The sequence below is a fragment of the Eleutherodactylus coqui genome, chromosome 2 (genome assembly GCF_035609145.1).
Source record: "Eleutherodactylus coqui strain aEleCoq1 chromosome 2, aEleCoq1.hap1, whole genome shotgun sequence".
Classification (NCBI taxonomy): Eukaryota; Metazoa; Chordata; class Amphibia; order Anura; family Eleutherodactylidae; genus Eleutherodactylus; species Eleutherodactylus coqui.
The window spans coordinates 319,325,158-319,340,459 of NC_089838.1; the positions used below are offsets into that span (position 1 = coordinate 319,325,158).

Sequence of the window (15,302 nt, forward strand, 5' to 3'; positions counted from 1 at the left end):
CGCTATATCTAATATTTCTAGACATTATCAAGACCGGTGTAGTACCATTGGATTGGCGCAGTGCCAACGTGGTTCCAATTTACAAAAAACGGAGCAAAAGTGAGCCTGGTAAATTTTCGAGGGGATTCTGAGAGACGCCATCGATGAGTACCTCAAGGAGAATAAGGGAATAACTCCTCACCAGCATGGATTCATGAAGGGTCGCTCATGTCAGACAAATCTGATCAGTTTCTACAATGAAGTAAGCTCTAAGCTGGACCAGGGAGAATCTATTGATCTCGTATATCTGGACTTCTCTAAAGCCTTTGACACCGTGCCACATAATAGGCTAATATACAAAATGAGGCAGCTCGGACTGGGCGAAAACGTGTGTAAGTGGGTAAAAAATTGGCTCAATGATAGAAAGCAGAGGGTGGTAATAAATGGTTCATACTCTGATTGGGCCACCGTCGCTAGCGGGGTGCCACAGGATTCAGTATTAGGCCCCACTCTGTTCAACATATTTATCAATGACCTGATAGAGGGACTGCACAGTAAAATATCAATATTTACAGATGACACAAAATTATACAATATAATTAATGCAACAGAGGACAATGTGCGGCTACAAACGGACCGAGATAAGCTGGGGGCTTGGGCAGAAAAATGGCAAATGAAGTTCAATGTTGAAAAATGTAAGACTATGCACATGGGCAGGAGAAATGGATGTCACCAATATTCGATTAATGGAGTACCGCTAGGAAAAAGTGATATGGAAAAGGATCTGGGGGTATTAGTGGATAGTAGACTAAACTGGAGTAACCAATGCCAGTCAGCTGCTGCAAAGGCAAATAAAGTCTTGGGGTGCATTAAAAGCGGTATAGGGGCGAAGGATGAGAACATTATCCTTCCATTATATAAGGCACTAGTCAGGCCTCACATGGAATACTGCGTACAATTCTGGTCACCGGTGCTCAGGAAAGATGTCACAGTGCTTGAGGGGATTCAAAGAAGGGCAACTAAACTAATACATGGAATGACGTGACTGCAATACCCAGAGAGGCTATCCAAATTGAGATTATTTACTCTAGAAAAAAGACAGCTAAGGGGCGATCAAATAACTATGTATAAATACATGAGCGGACAATACAAGGATCTCTCCCATAATCTGTTTACACCCAGGACCGCGACGGTAACAAGAGGACATCCGCTACGATTAGAGGAAAGTAGGTTTCATCACCAACATAGAAGGGGATTCTTTACTGTAAGAGCAATTAGACTGTGGAACTCTCTGCCGGAGGAAGTGCTGATGCCAAAATCCATAGAGGAGTTTAAAAGGGGACTTGATGTCTTTCTGGAGAGGAAGGACATTATAGGATATAAATCTTAGGTTAATTGTCAATCCGAGTATACAGGCAGGTAGGAACTATTAGGGGTTGATCCAGGGAACAGTCTAATTCCTTCCCGACATTAGGGAGTCGGGAAGGAATTCTTTCCCCAAAGGGGCTAATTGGCTTCTGCCCTTGGGGTTTTTTGCCTTCCTCTGGATCAGCACAGGAGGATAGACAGGCTGGACTAGATGGACATTGTCTTCATTCCACCTTACATACTATGTTACTATGAGACTTAATAGCTGCCTACAAATATTTGAAGGGTTGTCACACTGTAGAGGGATCAGCCCTATTCTCATTTGCACAAGAAAAGACAACAAGCAATGAGATGAAACTGAAAGGAAGGAGACACAGATTAGATATTAGACAGTGAGGGGGGATCAATGAGTGGAGCAGGTTGTCACAGGAGGCAGTGAGTTTTCCTTCAATGGAAGTCTTTAAACAGAGGCTGGACAGACATCTGTCTGTGATCCTGCATTGAGCTGGGGGTTGGACCCGATGACCCTGGAGGTCCCTTCCAAATCTAGCATTCTATGACTCTATATCCTGTGATAGTTATAGTAAATGTTGAAGAATGTCAATGATATATTGTATATGATATAGGTGTATTTTTAATATGTGATTATAATGCGCTTCTATATTTTCATCTAGTACGTAAGCGGGATGTTTTGGAGACAATGTCTATCAACATCTGCTTCAGGTTTGTCTTTAATGCTTAATGGGTCTTTACTTCTTTATATATCAGTTGATTTTAGTTATTTTACAGAAGTTGAAAGAACTTTATACTTACAACAATACTTCAAACGCAGAAACCTATGGCTACACTGTGCTAGAAATTAAACAATAGATCCTGTTTCAATCACTCACCACCCAAAATATGTATTCACCCCAGACTTCACACAAAAATATATTCTGACCCCAAACCAGACCCAAAAATTTATCAGACCCCAGAACAGAGCAAACAAAGTTTGGTTTCCTGACCACACCCCTTTATTTACTTATCACTCTTCATTCCTTGTTTAGCTCTGGGCAGTGCCTCACATTATACTTGCCTTTAACCCTTTCCAACCCACTGTCTGACGTCGTAAGACATTCTGATTAAGGGCTGTATAGATCTGATGTCGGAAGATGTCTGGCAGGGTATTCTTACTGTAGATTACTGGCCACTCTGTTGTCGGGGGCCTCTCCAGCATGTCACATACCGCAGTACTGGCCCTAGCCAGCAGATGGTGTCATTGTATAATGGCAGAAAGAGAAAGCCCCATAGGAAAACCCTGAATCCAAAATTTGATTGCAAAGGGTTAATATTTCAAACTAGACCCTAAAATTAAGTTAGATTCTAGACTAAACCCCAAAATTATTTGAGACCCCACACTAAAACATTAAAATTAATCCAGACCTCTGACCAGATATTCCCTTACCATTCCAAATGCTTGGGTGTGACACATGACATGTTTAACCCCTTAAGGACCAGGCTGTTTTGTACGTTAAGGACCAGGCACTTTTTAGGGATTTTACCCATGTGGTAGTTTTACTGCCCTATTTTGTTTCCTTTAGCTACCAAAATTATTTTTACTGTGTTTTTTTTTTAGAGACATAAAGGGCGATTTCTTTTTTTTTAAATATCTTTTTCACTGACTTTCTTTTGCATGTTTAGTTTAATTGGGGGTAAAATGCTAAACAAAATAATTTTTTTAACATTTATAGTAATTTTTTATTTAGTATATTTATGCTAAAATAAAGTATGGGAACAGGTTCCTTTATTTGTTTTGAATGTTTTGATATATAGTATGTATGGTTTTGGTTTACAGGGCACGTACGGCGACGGTTTTGTGTTATTTTGTTTTTTAAGTATATATTGTTTTATTCTGTAATGTTTTATTTGTGTATGTAATCATGTTTTATTTACCATGTATGTCCCCCATGACGTCATACAAGACCTCTGGGAGACATTCACTTTTTAAAATTAATTTTTTTATTTGACACTTTCCCACTGTAGCTGGGGCATCTATAGGAGCCCCAGTTACAGGGAAAAGCAACCTCTGTAGTGACATTAGTCACTGGCAAAGCTGGCCAGGGTCTAGTATGACCCTCCAGCTCTGCTGTAGCAGGGAACCCAGGCGGTCACATGACCCCCCCTGGGCTCCTATAGTGAAAGTTACATGTTACTTTCACTTTCTAGTACACAGTGCTCATTGAGCGCTGTGTACTCAAGGAAGGAAAAGGCAGGAAGTAATAAAAACCCCTCCTGCTTCCTCCTCGGATTATCAGCTGTAATTAACAGCTGATAACCCGTTCCTGCCTCTGATTGATTGCAGAGGCAAAAGGCCTAAAACGCCACCGTAATTTTACTATTAGCGGTGCCTTAAGCCCAGGACCATGTGCAGTATATTTACCATGCCTGGTCCTTAATGGGTTAAGACCTAAAATTTTGAAGTCAGTCTGTGTGTATTGTTAGTGATTAGATACAAGTGGACATTTCTGCACCATTTGAATTCTATTCTCCTTGCAATAAAAAGGTGCTGAGCAACTCAGACAGCGCATAAGTTTTGCATTTCATAGAATCATTGAATCGTGGAGCTGGAAGGGAGCTCCAAGGTCATCGGGTCCAACCCCCTGCTCAGTTCAGGATCACTAAATCATCCCAGACAAATATCTTTCCAGCCTCTGTTTGAACACTTTCATTGAAGGAGAACTCAACACTTCCCTTGGCATCCTGTTCTACTCATTGATCACTCTCAATTTTTTTTTCTAATATCTAATCTGTGTCTTCTCATTTTCAGTTTCATCCCATTGCTTCTAGTCAGTCTTTGTGCAAGTGAGAATAAGGCTGATCCCTCTGCACTGTGACAACCCTTCAGATATTTGTAGACCGCAATTAAGTCTCCTCTCAGCCTTTTCTTCTGCAAGTTAAACATTCCCAGATCCTTTAACTTTTCCTCATAGGACATGATTTGCAGACCACTCACCATCTTGGTAACTCTTCTCTGAACTTGCTCCAGTTTCTCGATTATCTTTTTAAAATTGGGATGCCCAGAACTGGACATAGTATTCTAGATAAGATCAGACTAAGGAAGAGTAGAGGAGGATAAATACCTCATGTGATCTAGACTCTATGCTTCTCTTAATACATCCCAGAATTGTGTTTGACTTGCTGCTGCATCACACTGTTGACTCATGTTTAGTCTGTGATCTATTTGTATAACCAAGTCTTTTTCACATGTGTTTAGCTCAATTCCTCCCATCCTGTATGTGCTTTTTTCATTTTTCTTGCCCATATGTAGAACCTTACATTTCTCCCTGTTAAATACGATTCTGTTAGACACCATCTACCGTTCGAGCTTGTCTAGATCTTTTTGAATCTCTCTTCTCTAGTGTTAGCTATCCCCCTAGCTTTGAGTCATCTCCATTTTCCCCTCAATTTCCTCCTCCAGATGAGTTATAAAAATGTTGAACACTGGGCCTAAGACAAAGCCTTGTGGTACTGCGCTTGACCCATTCTTCCAATTTGATGTGCAGCCATTTATGACCACTCTCTGAGTACAATCACTCAGTCAGTTGTGAATCCACCTAACAGTTGCCTTGTCAATCCCATATTTGGTCATTTTTTCAATAAGTATGGTATAAGATACTTTGTAAAATGCTTTACTAGAGTCAAGATATAATATATCTACTGCATTTCGCTGATCAAGCCAGTCAGTGATTCTTTCATAGAAGAAAATTAGATTTGTCTGGCATGAAGTGTTTGTTACAAACCCATGCTGACTCTGTTTAATTACTCCATTTTTATCAAAGTACTGCATACATGCTGTTTAATAATTTCTTCAAAGATCTTCCTCGGTATAGAAGTCAGGCTCACAGACCTGTAGTTTCCTGGATCCATCTTCTTCCCTTTTTTAAAAATAGTGACAACATTTGCTTTTTCCTGTCTTCTGGGACTTCTCCTGTTCTCTCCTGCTCTCCATGAATTTTCAAAGATCACAGCGATTGGTTCAGCAATTACCTCCGCTGCTTCCATCAGTATCCTAGGATGTAATTCATCTGGACCTTGAGACCTAATCGATAGCCTGCATTCCTTTAATAGCACAGAGAAGTTCAGTTGATGTTACATCTAGTTTTTGAGAGAAAGCAGATACAAAATTGGAATTTAAAAGTTCAGTTTTCTCAACATCATTTGATGTTTTAACCCCTTAAAGGTGTCTTCACACTGGCGAGAAAATAGCGAGATTTTCGCACGATGTTAGATTGAGCAAAAATGCAGAATTATGAAACCAATGATTTTGAATGGTTTCCTTTACATTTGAAATGTTTTCACTCATGCGATGTTGCAAATAACTAATCGCGGCATGTCCTATCTTTCTGCGTTTGTCTTTTTTTTTTAATCTCCCATGTTTCCCTATGGAGACTCCTTTTTATCGCATTGCTAAGCACGAACTTACAATTTTCATGCGAGGTGATGCGTTTTTAAAAATAAGAAAGTCCTATTGACTTTTGTGATAAAAAATCATGGCAAAATCATGTGAAAAAAAGAACGAGAAAATCACAAGTGGCAGTGATGCTTTTGCTGAAAAAACAGTGGTGACGCTCAAATATTGCGGGAAGAAAAGACCCAAGTTAGCCTTAATTATCTTGTGGCGATATCACTTTTGCCAATGTGAAGGAGCCTAAAGGAGACAGCCTTGTTTTTTTTACATTTTTCCTTTTTTACTTCCCCCTTTTAAGGAGGTCGATCCGCGCAGAAAAACGCCTGCACTGCCTGCGGACGAAAATCCGCATGACCATCTCCATTGCCACCCATATGGCTTTTTTTTTGACAGGTGTGGATATCTGCAGCGCGAACATTTTTCCGCGGATCGCCGCTGATGCGTGCGGACCTCCGCCTGTGTAACTAAGCCTTTAAAAATCAAAACTTTTATTTATCCTTCAACGTAGATGTCCGAGGTTTTGTTTTTTTGCGGGACGAGTTGTATTTTTCAATGGTACTATTTAATGTACCATAAAATGTACTGAAAAACTTAAAAAAAATTCTAATTGGAGTAAAATGGAAAAAACCTAAATTCTGCCAGTGGGGAACAGGGGGGAGCGCTCTCTTCCCCCCCCCCCCCCCCACTCCCCTCTGCAACCCCCGCTCACCCCCGGCGCCCCTGGAATCTTTTCGTCCGAGTAGTCAGTTACTCGGAAAAAGCGGTGCTCGAGTGCAAAAACACCCGAACCGAGTACACTCGCTCATCTCTAATTGATTTCTACTAAAGTCCATTGCTTCCGGACAGATTAATGACGTTAGTTGAGGTTCTACTGTTTTACTTATTTTTTAAATAATTAGTAAACCATTTTAAATCTTATTCTTACTTTTCTTTTTTAGTCCCCAGTGGGGAGAAGAACTTGCGAAGCTTTGATCTCTCCTGCAGTATGATGTAATGACATGGCATTATATCATATTGCCATCTGACAGGCATTCTATCAAGCCATGACACAGGCTTGACTTGATAGGCACTCTGCAGGGGCAGTCTTGGGGCCTTTTTTTTAAAAGGCCCCCAGCTGCCATGACAACAACACGCCAACCCGCAATCTCATTTCACAGGGCTGTATGTTACTCCAGTACATTGGTCGAGGGATTTAAAGGGTTAATAGCCCCAATGAGCGGTGCGGCTTAATGCAGGCAGAATTCAGCTGTAATAAGGAGCCGGCATCTGCATTGTATGGAGCGGGATCGACCCGCGATCCCCCTCCACACATACCTCGAATCTGCAAGATGTAACTATATGCCCTGTAGCTTTAAGGGGTTAAACAAATCACCATTCCAATTCAGTTAACAGCCTATAGCAACTTTGACTTTTTTTTGCTTTTTACATACCCCCAAAATCCTTTTTTTATTGCTTTTGGCCTCTATTGCAAGCCTCAATTCATTATTAGCTTTTCTGACACTTGCCCTACAGTTTCTGTAAACCAAATTATGTTCTTTAGATATTCCCCCCTCTTTTTTGCATTTGATAAACATATTTTTCTTCCTTTTTAACATGTGTACAAGTTCTGTGTTCATCCATCCTGGTCTCTTTAGATGCTTCCCATTCTTCCTACTTTTAGGGATTGTTAACAATTGTGCTTCCAGAGTCTCATTTTGCAATTTTTCCCAACCTTCTTTGACATTTCCATCCTTAAGAACATCCAGCCATTGGATCCTTCCTACCATCTTTCTGAGTCTATTAAAACCTGCCTTTCTATAATCCAGCCTTGAGGTCCGAGTCTTCGCTGGTCTTCCTCCCCTTGTTATCCAAAATTCAAGGATAGCATCATCACTGCCACCTCATCGATTACATTGACAACCTTTTTGATTTCAATGTTGTGGTCCAGTCTTGACAGGTCACCCACAAACCTTTTGCTACATAGAAAGAGTAATAATGACATCTTAATACCAAACCTATAATGTTCGATACTATATGCTGGGTATTAACATTGACATTAGTGATGGCATCAAACTGATCTATATATCCAAACCTGTGGATTAACAAATGCTTGGGATATTCTCAGACATCGCAAACCTGTGGATGCCACCATGTCCATCATTGATGTTTCCATGATGACTGGATTCTCCCCAGATGAAAAAGATCTCAATAAGGTGAGTAAAGAAGGATATAGAGCATGCATTGTAGCAGATCTTCACATTTTTTCATGTAGATTGAGTAGTACATATAAAAAGTGAATATTTCTTGACGAAGATTGTGGCTTATAGATCAATACTAGTACATTGTTGTCTTAACCAGAACATTATCTTCTCCAGCTTAAGAAAGGAGTGAACCGGTACATCTCTCACTATGAGATAAACAAGGGAGCATTTGACAAAGGATCTCTGATAATCTATCTGGATCGGGTGAGAAGTGAATTAAATTTATCTATCTTACAAACCTGCTTAGGGACAAACTTAAGAGATTCCCCTATCTTCAATAGTTTTCAGGCCACGGGACTTAGGAAATGTGATTGGAGCTCTCAAGAGCTCTGGTCATAAGTAAGGACGTAACTGAGGCTGCAGTGTTGGCCTGAAAATTGGTAGTATAATTCTAATGGTGGAGCAACTGCAGACTGTGGTGATTTCAACATTTTCTCAACACATGTTGGTTAAGATTAGAGATGAGCGAGTACCAAAATGCTCAGGTGCTAGTTACTCGGGATGAAATTATCGCGATGCTCGAGGGTTCGTTTCGAGTAACGAACCCCATTGAAGTCAATGGGCGACCCGAGCATTTTTGTATTTCGCCGATGCTCGCTAAGGTTTTCATTTGTGAAAATCTGGGCAATTCAAGAAAGTGATGGGAACGACACAGCAGTGGATAGGGCAGGCGAGGGGCTACATGTTGGGCTGCATCTCAAGTTCCCAGGTCCCACTATTAAGCCACAATAGCGGCAAGAGTGGGCCCCCCCCCTCCCAACAACTTTTACTTCTGAAAAGCCCTCATTAGCAATGCATACCTTAGCTAAGCACCACACTACCTCCAACAAAGCACAATCACTGCCTGCATGACACTCCGCTGCCACTTCTCCTGGGTTACATGCTGCCCAACCCCCCCCCCCCCCGCAAGACCCAGTGTCCACAGCGCACACCAAAGTGTCCCTGCGCAGCCTTCAGCTGCACTCATGCCACACTACCCTCATGTCTATTTATAAGTGCGTCTGCCATGAGGAGGAACCGCAGGCACACACTGCAGAGGGTTGGCACGGCTAGGCAGCGACCCTCTTTAAAAGGGGCAGAGCGATAGCCCACAATGCTGTACAGAAGCAATGAGAAATATAATCCTGTGCCACCGCCATCAGGAGCTGCACATGTGGGCATAGCAATGGGGAACCTATGTGCCACACACTATTCATTCTGTCAAGGTGTCTGCATGCCCCAGTCAGACAGCGGTTTTTTATAAATAGTCACAGGCAGGTACAACTCCGCAATGGGAATTCCGTGTGCACCCACAGCATGGGTGGCTTCCTGGAACCCACCGGCTGTACATAAATGTATCCCATTGCAGTGCCCATCACAGCTGAGGAAACGTCCGATTAAATGCAGGTGGGCTTCGGCCCACACTGCATGCCCCAGTCAGACTGGGGTTCTTTAGAAGTGGACACATGCAGTTACAACTCCCTGTGGACCCACAGCATGGGTGGGTGCCAGGAAGCCACCGGCGGTACATAAATATATCCCATTGCATTGCCCATCACAGCTGATGTAACGTCAGCTTTAATGCAGGTGGGCAAAAAATTAATTGGATTACACTGTAGGCGAGGGCCCCAAAAAATTGGTGTACCAACAGTACTAATGTACGTCAGAAAAATTGCCCATGCCCAACCAAGAGGGCAGGTGAAACCCATTAATCGCTTTGGTTAATGTGGCTTAATTGGTAACTAGGCCTGGAGGCAGCCCAGTTAAAATAAAAATTGGTTCAGGTGAAAGTTTCAACGCTTTAATGAGCATTGAAACGTATAAAAGTTGTTTACAAAAATTATATGACTGAGCCTTGTGGGACTAAGAAAAATTGCCCGTTCGGCGTGATTACGTGAGGTTTCAGGAAGAGGATGAATAGAATACACAGATTAATGAAGCAAAAAGTTCCCCGTTTTTGATGGTGATAGAGAACGATGCTTCCATCCGCGGGTGCAGCCTACCTATTGCTTAGGTATCGCTGCTGTCCGCTGGTGGAGAAGAGAAGTCTGGGGAAATCCAGGCTTTGTTCATCTTGATGAGTGTAAGCCTGTCGGCACTGTCGGTTGACAGGCGGGTACGCTAATCCGTGATGATTCCCCCAGCCGCACTAAACACCCTCTCTGACAAGACGCTAGCCGCAGGACAAGCAAGCACTTCCAGGGCATACAGCGCGAGTTCAAGCCACGTGTCCAGCTTCGACACCCAGTAGTTGTAGGGGCAGAGGCGTCACCGAGGACGGTCGTGCGATCAGCTATGTACTCCCTCACCATCCTTTTACAGTGCTCCCGCCAACTCAGCCTTGACTGGGGAGCGGTGACACAGTCTTGCTGGGGAGCCATAAAGCTGGCAAAGGCCTTGGAGAATGTTCCCCTGCCTGCGCTGTACATGCTGCCTGATCTCTGCGCCTCCCCTGCTACCTGGCCCTCGGAACTGCACCTTCTGCCACTAGTGCTGTCGGATGGGAATGTTACCATCAGTTTGTCCGCCAGGGTCCTGTGGTATAGCATCACTCTCGAACCCCTTTCCTCTTCGGGTATGAGAGTGAAAAGGTTCTCCTAATACCGTGGGTCGAGCAGTGTGTACACCCAGTAATCCGTAGTGGTCAGAATGCGTGTAACGCGAGGGTCTCGAGAAAGGCATCCTAACATGAAGTCAGCCATGTGTGCCAGGGTACCTGTACGCAACACATGGCTGTCCTCACTAGGAAGATCACTTTCAGGATCCTCCTCCTCCTCCTTCTCTGGCCATACACGCTGAAAGGATGACAGGCAAGCAGCATGGGTACCCTCAGCAGTGGGCCAAGCTGTCTCTTCCCCCTCCTCCTCATGCTCCTCCCCCTCCTCTTCAACGCGCTGAGATATAGACATGAGGGTGCTCTGACTATCCAGCGACATACTGTCTTCCCCCGCCTCCGTTTCCAAGCGCAAAGCGTCTGCCTTTATGCTTTGCAGGGAACTTCTCAAGAGGCATAGCAGAGGAATGGTGACGCTAATGATTGCAGCATCCCCGCTCACCACCTGGGTAGACTCCTCAAAGTTTCCAAGGACCTGGCAGATGTCTGCCAACCAGGCCCACTCTTCTGTGAAGAATTGAGGAGGCTGACTCCCACTACGCCCATGTTGGAGTTGGTATTCCACTATAGCTCTACGCTGCTCATAGAGTCTGGCCAACATGTGGAGCGTAGAGTTCCACCGTGTGGGAACGTCGCACAGCAGTCGGTGCACTGGCAGATTAAACTGATGTTGCAGGGTCCGCAGGGTGGCAGCGTCCGTCTTGGACTTGTGGAAATGTGCGCTGGCCCGGCGCACCTTTCCGAGCAGGTATGACAAGTGTGGGTAGCTTTTCAGAAAGCGCTGAACCACCAAATTAAAGACATGGGCCAGGCATGGCACGTGCGTGAGGCTGCCGAGCTACAGAGCCGCCACCAGGTTACGGCCGTTGTCACACACGACCATGCCCGGTTGGAGGCTCAGCGGCGCAAGCCAGCGGTCGGTCTGCTCTGTCAGACTCTGCAGCAGTTCGCGGGCCGTGTGCCTCTTCTCTCCTAAGCCGAGTAGTTTCAGCACGGCCTGCTGACGCTTGCCCACCGCTGTGCTGCCAAGCCGCGCGACACCGACTACTGGCGACGTGCTGCTGCTGACACATCTTGATTGCGAGACAGAGGTTGCGTTGGAGGAGGAGGATGAGGGTGGTTTAGTGGAGGAAGCATACACCGCTGCAGATACCAGCACCGAGCTGGGCCCCGCAATTTTGGGGGTGGGTAGGACGTGAGCGGTCCCAGGCTCTGACTCTGTCCCAGCCTCCACTAAATTCACCCAATGTGCCGTCAGGGAGATATAGTGGCCCTGCCCGCCTGTGCTTGTCCACGTGTCTGTTGTTAAGTGGACCTTGGCAGTAACCGCGTTGGTGAGGGCGCGTACAATGTTGCGGGAGACGTGGTCGTGCAGGGCTGGGAAGGCACATCGGGAAAAGTAGTGGCGACAGGGAACCGAGTAGCGCGGGGCCGCCGCCGCCATCATGCTTTTGAAAGCCTCTGTTTCCACAAGCCTATACGGCAGCATCTCCAGGCTGATCAGTATGGCTATGTGCACGTTTAACGCTTGAGCGTGCGGGTGCGTGGCGGCGTACTTGCGCTTGCGCTCAAACAGCTGCGCTAGCGACGTCTGGACACTGCGCTGAGAGACATTGCTGGATGGGGCCGAGGACAGCGGAGGCGAGGGTGTGGGTGCAGACCGGTAGGCACTCATGCCTGTGTCCTCAGAGGGGGGTTGGATCTCAGTGGCAGGTTGGAGCACAGGGGGAGAGGCAGTGGTGCAAACCGGAGGCGGTGAACGGCCTTCGTCCCACCTTGTGGGGTGCTTGGCCATCATATGCCTGCGCATGCTGGTGGTGGTGGCTCCCCAGCTGATCTTGGCACGACAAAGGTTGCACACCACTGTTCGTCGGTCGTCAGGCGTCTCTGTGAAAAACTGCCACACCTTAGAGCACCTTGGCCTCTGCAGGGTGGCATGGCGCGAGGGGGCGCTTTGGGAAACAGTTGGTGGATTATTCGGTCTGGCCCTGCCTCTACCCCTGGCCACCGCACTGGCTCGGCCTGTGCCCACACCCTGACTTGGGCCTCCGCGTCCTCGCCCGCGTCCACGTCCTCTAGGCCTACCCCTACCCCTCAGCATGCTGTATTACCAGTAGTGCAGAAACAGAACGCTGTAATTAAATGTGCCGCTTATTGGCCTGTGGTTGGAGGCTGACTTCGCTTACGGAACGCACAGCAGAGGCAGGAAAGAATTTTGCGCAAGCCTGCTGTAACACTTAGCTGGCTGCGTATGAATTAGGACAACTACCCCCAGCAGAGACCCTGTACACTGAGGACGGTCACAGGCAGCCCAAATAGATTTTTTTTCCCAAATGTTTTTGGAAAGGCCCACTGCCTATATACACTAAATATGTCTTCTGTCCCCGCCTCACCACTACTGGCCCTGGACAATGTAAAATTACTGCAGACTGTTTCACTGTGGACAGGAATACAGCGGTGATGTAAGAGGCTACACAGAGGAAGGAAAGAATTTTGCGCAAGCCTGCTGTAACACTTAGCTGGCTGCATATGAATTAGGACAACTACCCCCAGCAGAGACCCAGTACACTGAGGACGGTCACAGGCAGCCCAAATAGATTTTTTTTCCCAAATGTTTTTGGAAAGGTCCACTGCCTATATACACTAAATATGTCTTCTGTCCCTGCCTCACCACTACTGGCCCTGGACAATGTAAAATTACTGCAGGACGCAATGCTCTGCACGGCCGATATACCAAAAAAAAAAGTGCAACACTGCAAAAAGCAGCCTCCACACTACTGCACACGGTTAGATGTGGCCCTAAGAAGGACCGTTGGGGTTCTTGAAGCCTAAAATAACTCCTAACACTCTCCCTATAGCAGCTCCAGCATCAGCAGCACTTTCCCTGATCTCTGTCAGAATGCATCTGTGGCGAGCCGCGGGAGGGGCCGATTTATATACTCGGGTGACACCTGATCTCACCAGCCACTCACTGCAGGGGGGTGGTATAGGGCTTGAACGTCGCAGGGGGAAGTTGTAATGCCTTCCCTGTCTCTCTATTGGCCAGAAAAGCGCGCTAACGTCTCAGAGATGAAAGTGAAAGTAACTCGAACATCGCGTGGTACTCGTCTCGAGTAACGAGCATCTCGAACACGCTAATACTCGAACAAGTATCAAGCTCGGACGAGTACGTTCGCTCATCTCTAGTTAAGATGTACGTCCTCAAAGGGATGTTGAGAAAGAGGATAGAAGAAGCATGGTATCACCAGTATTGATGTGTCATTTGTAGGCAGTTTTCTGTCTCTGACATGGTCACCTGGACTGGGACATACTAGAAGAAGAGGAAGGAAGGGGGAAGAATGTGCATCATTATGTGCTTAAAAGATCCACACCCAACCATCAGTGTAAAGGTCCATTTAGACACAACGGTTATCTCTTAAAATTTGCTCAAAAGCCATCTTTTGAGCAATAATCACTGTGTCTAAACGCACGGCCAAGCTAAAAGTCAGTGATGACTCTTATCAGCACCACATGCGGAGTTCTCAGCAGGATACCGCTGATACTAGTCTTTCAGCTGATATCCCACTCGGAGCTCTCAGCCATACCAGCTGATTGCTCAAAATTCGCTCAGCTGCTTTGTTCTTGAGGCTATCATCATTCTGTGTAAATGGGCCTTCACAAGTGCAACCCCAATTCCCAAAGAGTTGGGACACCATGTGAAATTTAAATACACGTAAGAAAAAAAGAATGCATTATTCACAAAAGGACATAGATCAGAAGTTGAAAGTGAGACCTATTTCCATTCCATTTAAAAAAATTTACTTATTTAGAAATTGATGGCATCACCGCATCTCAAAAAAGTTTGGACAGGGTTAAGGCTGGTAAAGTAAGTTCTACTAGTGAAAATCCATTAGAGGTTCACTTTTCTACTGCACATGACGGTATAAAAAGAGCATGTTAGAGAGACAGAGTCTTTCAGAAGCAAAGCTGATCAGAGGTTCACCAATTTCACAAAATGTTTCTCAATGTAAATCTTTCAAAACTCTGAATATCCCACCATCTGCAGTACATAATATAATCAAAAGATTCAGAGAATCTGGAGAAAATTCATGTGCACAAGGCTGACGGTCAATATCGGATGCTGGAGATCTACGACTCTTTGGCATCAATGCATTAAAAACAGGTATGATTCTGTAATACAAATCACTGCATGAACCCAGGAATACTTCCAGAAATCATTGTCTGTGAACACAATTTGCCGTGCAATATACATATCCAAATTAAAACTGTATCACACAGAGAAGCAGCCATATACCAACACAATCCAGAAATGCCATCGTCTTCTGTGGGCCAAAGATCATTTAAAATGAGTCAAACTGAAAAACTGTTCTGTAGTGAGTTCTGCCAAATCCAGAATTACCCTTTGCTGTGGAAGTGGATGCCTCTGATTCTGCTGTGAGAGACGTCTTGTCTCAACGAGTCGGAGACAGGATGCAACCACACCCATGGGCATTTTTGTTGCATATCATGTCACCTGCTGAAAGAAACTATGACAATGTAAATGAAGAACTGTTTGCCATTAAAATTACCCACTCTGAATGGAGACATCTTTTAGAAGGTGCCAATCATCCTGCAATTGTCCTTACTGACCACAAAAATCTAGAATTTATCCACACAGCTAAAAGACTGTCAGCAA

The 15,302-nt window shown here is 45.0% G+C and overlaps 1 protein-coding gene across 1 annotated transcript in view; it reads left to right on the forward strand.

Moving 5' to 3' along the window:
- LOC136610274 (A.superbus venom factor 1-like) overlaps window positions 1–15,302 on the forward strand; it is a 193,999-nt gene that overhangs the window by 161,608 nt on the left and 17,089 nt on the right. Inside the window, exons 33-35 of the mRNA XM_066589506.1 lie at window positions 2,030–2,070; window positions 7,899–7,986; window positions 8,149–8,238. Of these exons, the coding sequence (XP_066445603.1) occupies window positions 2,030–2,070; window positions 7,899–7,986; window positions 8,149–8,238 (219 nt within the window). The remainder of the gene's footprint in view (window positions 1–2,029; window positions 2,071–7,898; window positions 7,987–8,148; window positions 8,239–15,302) is intronic.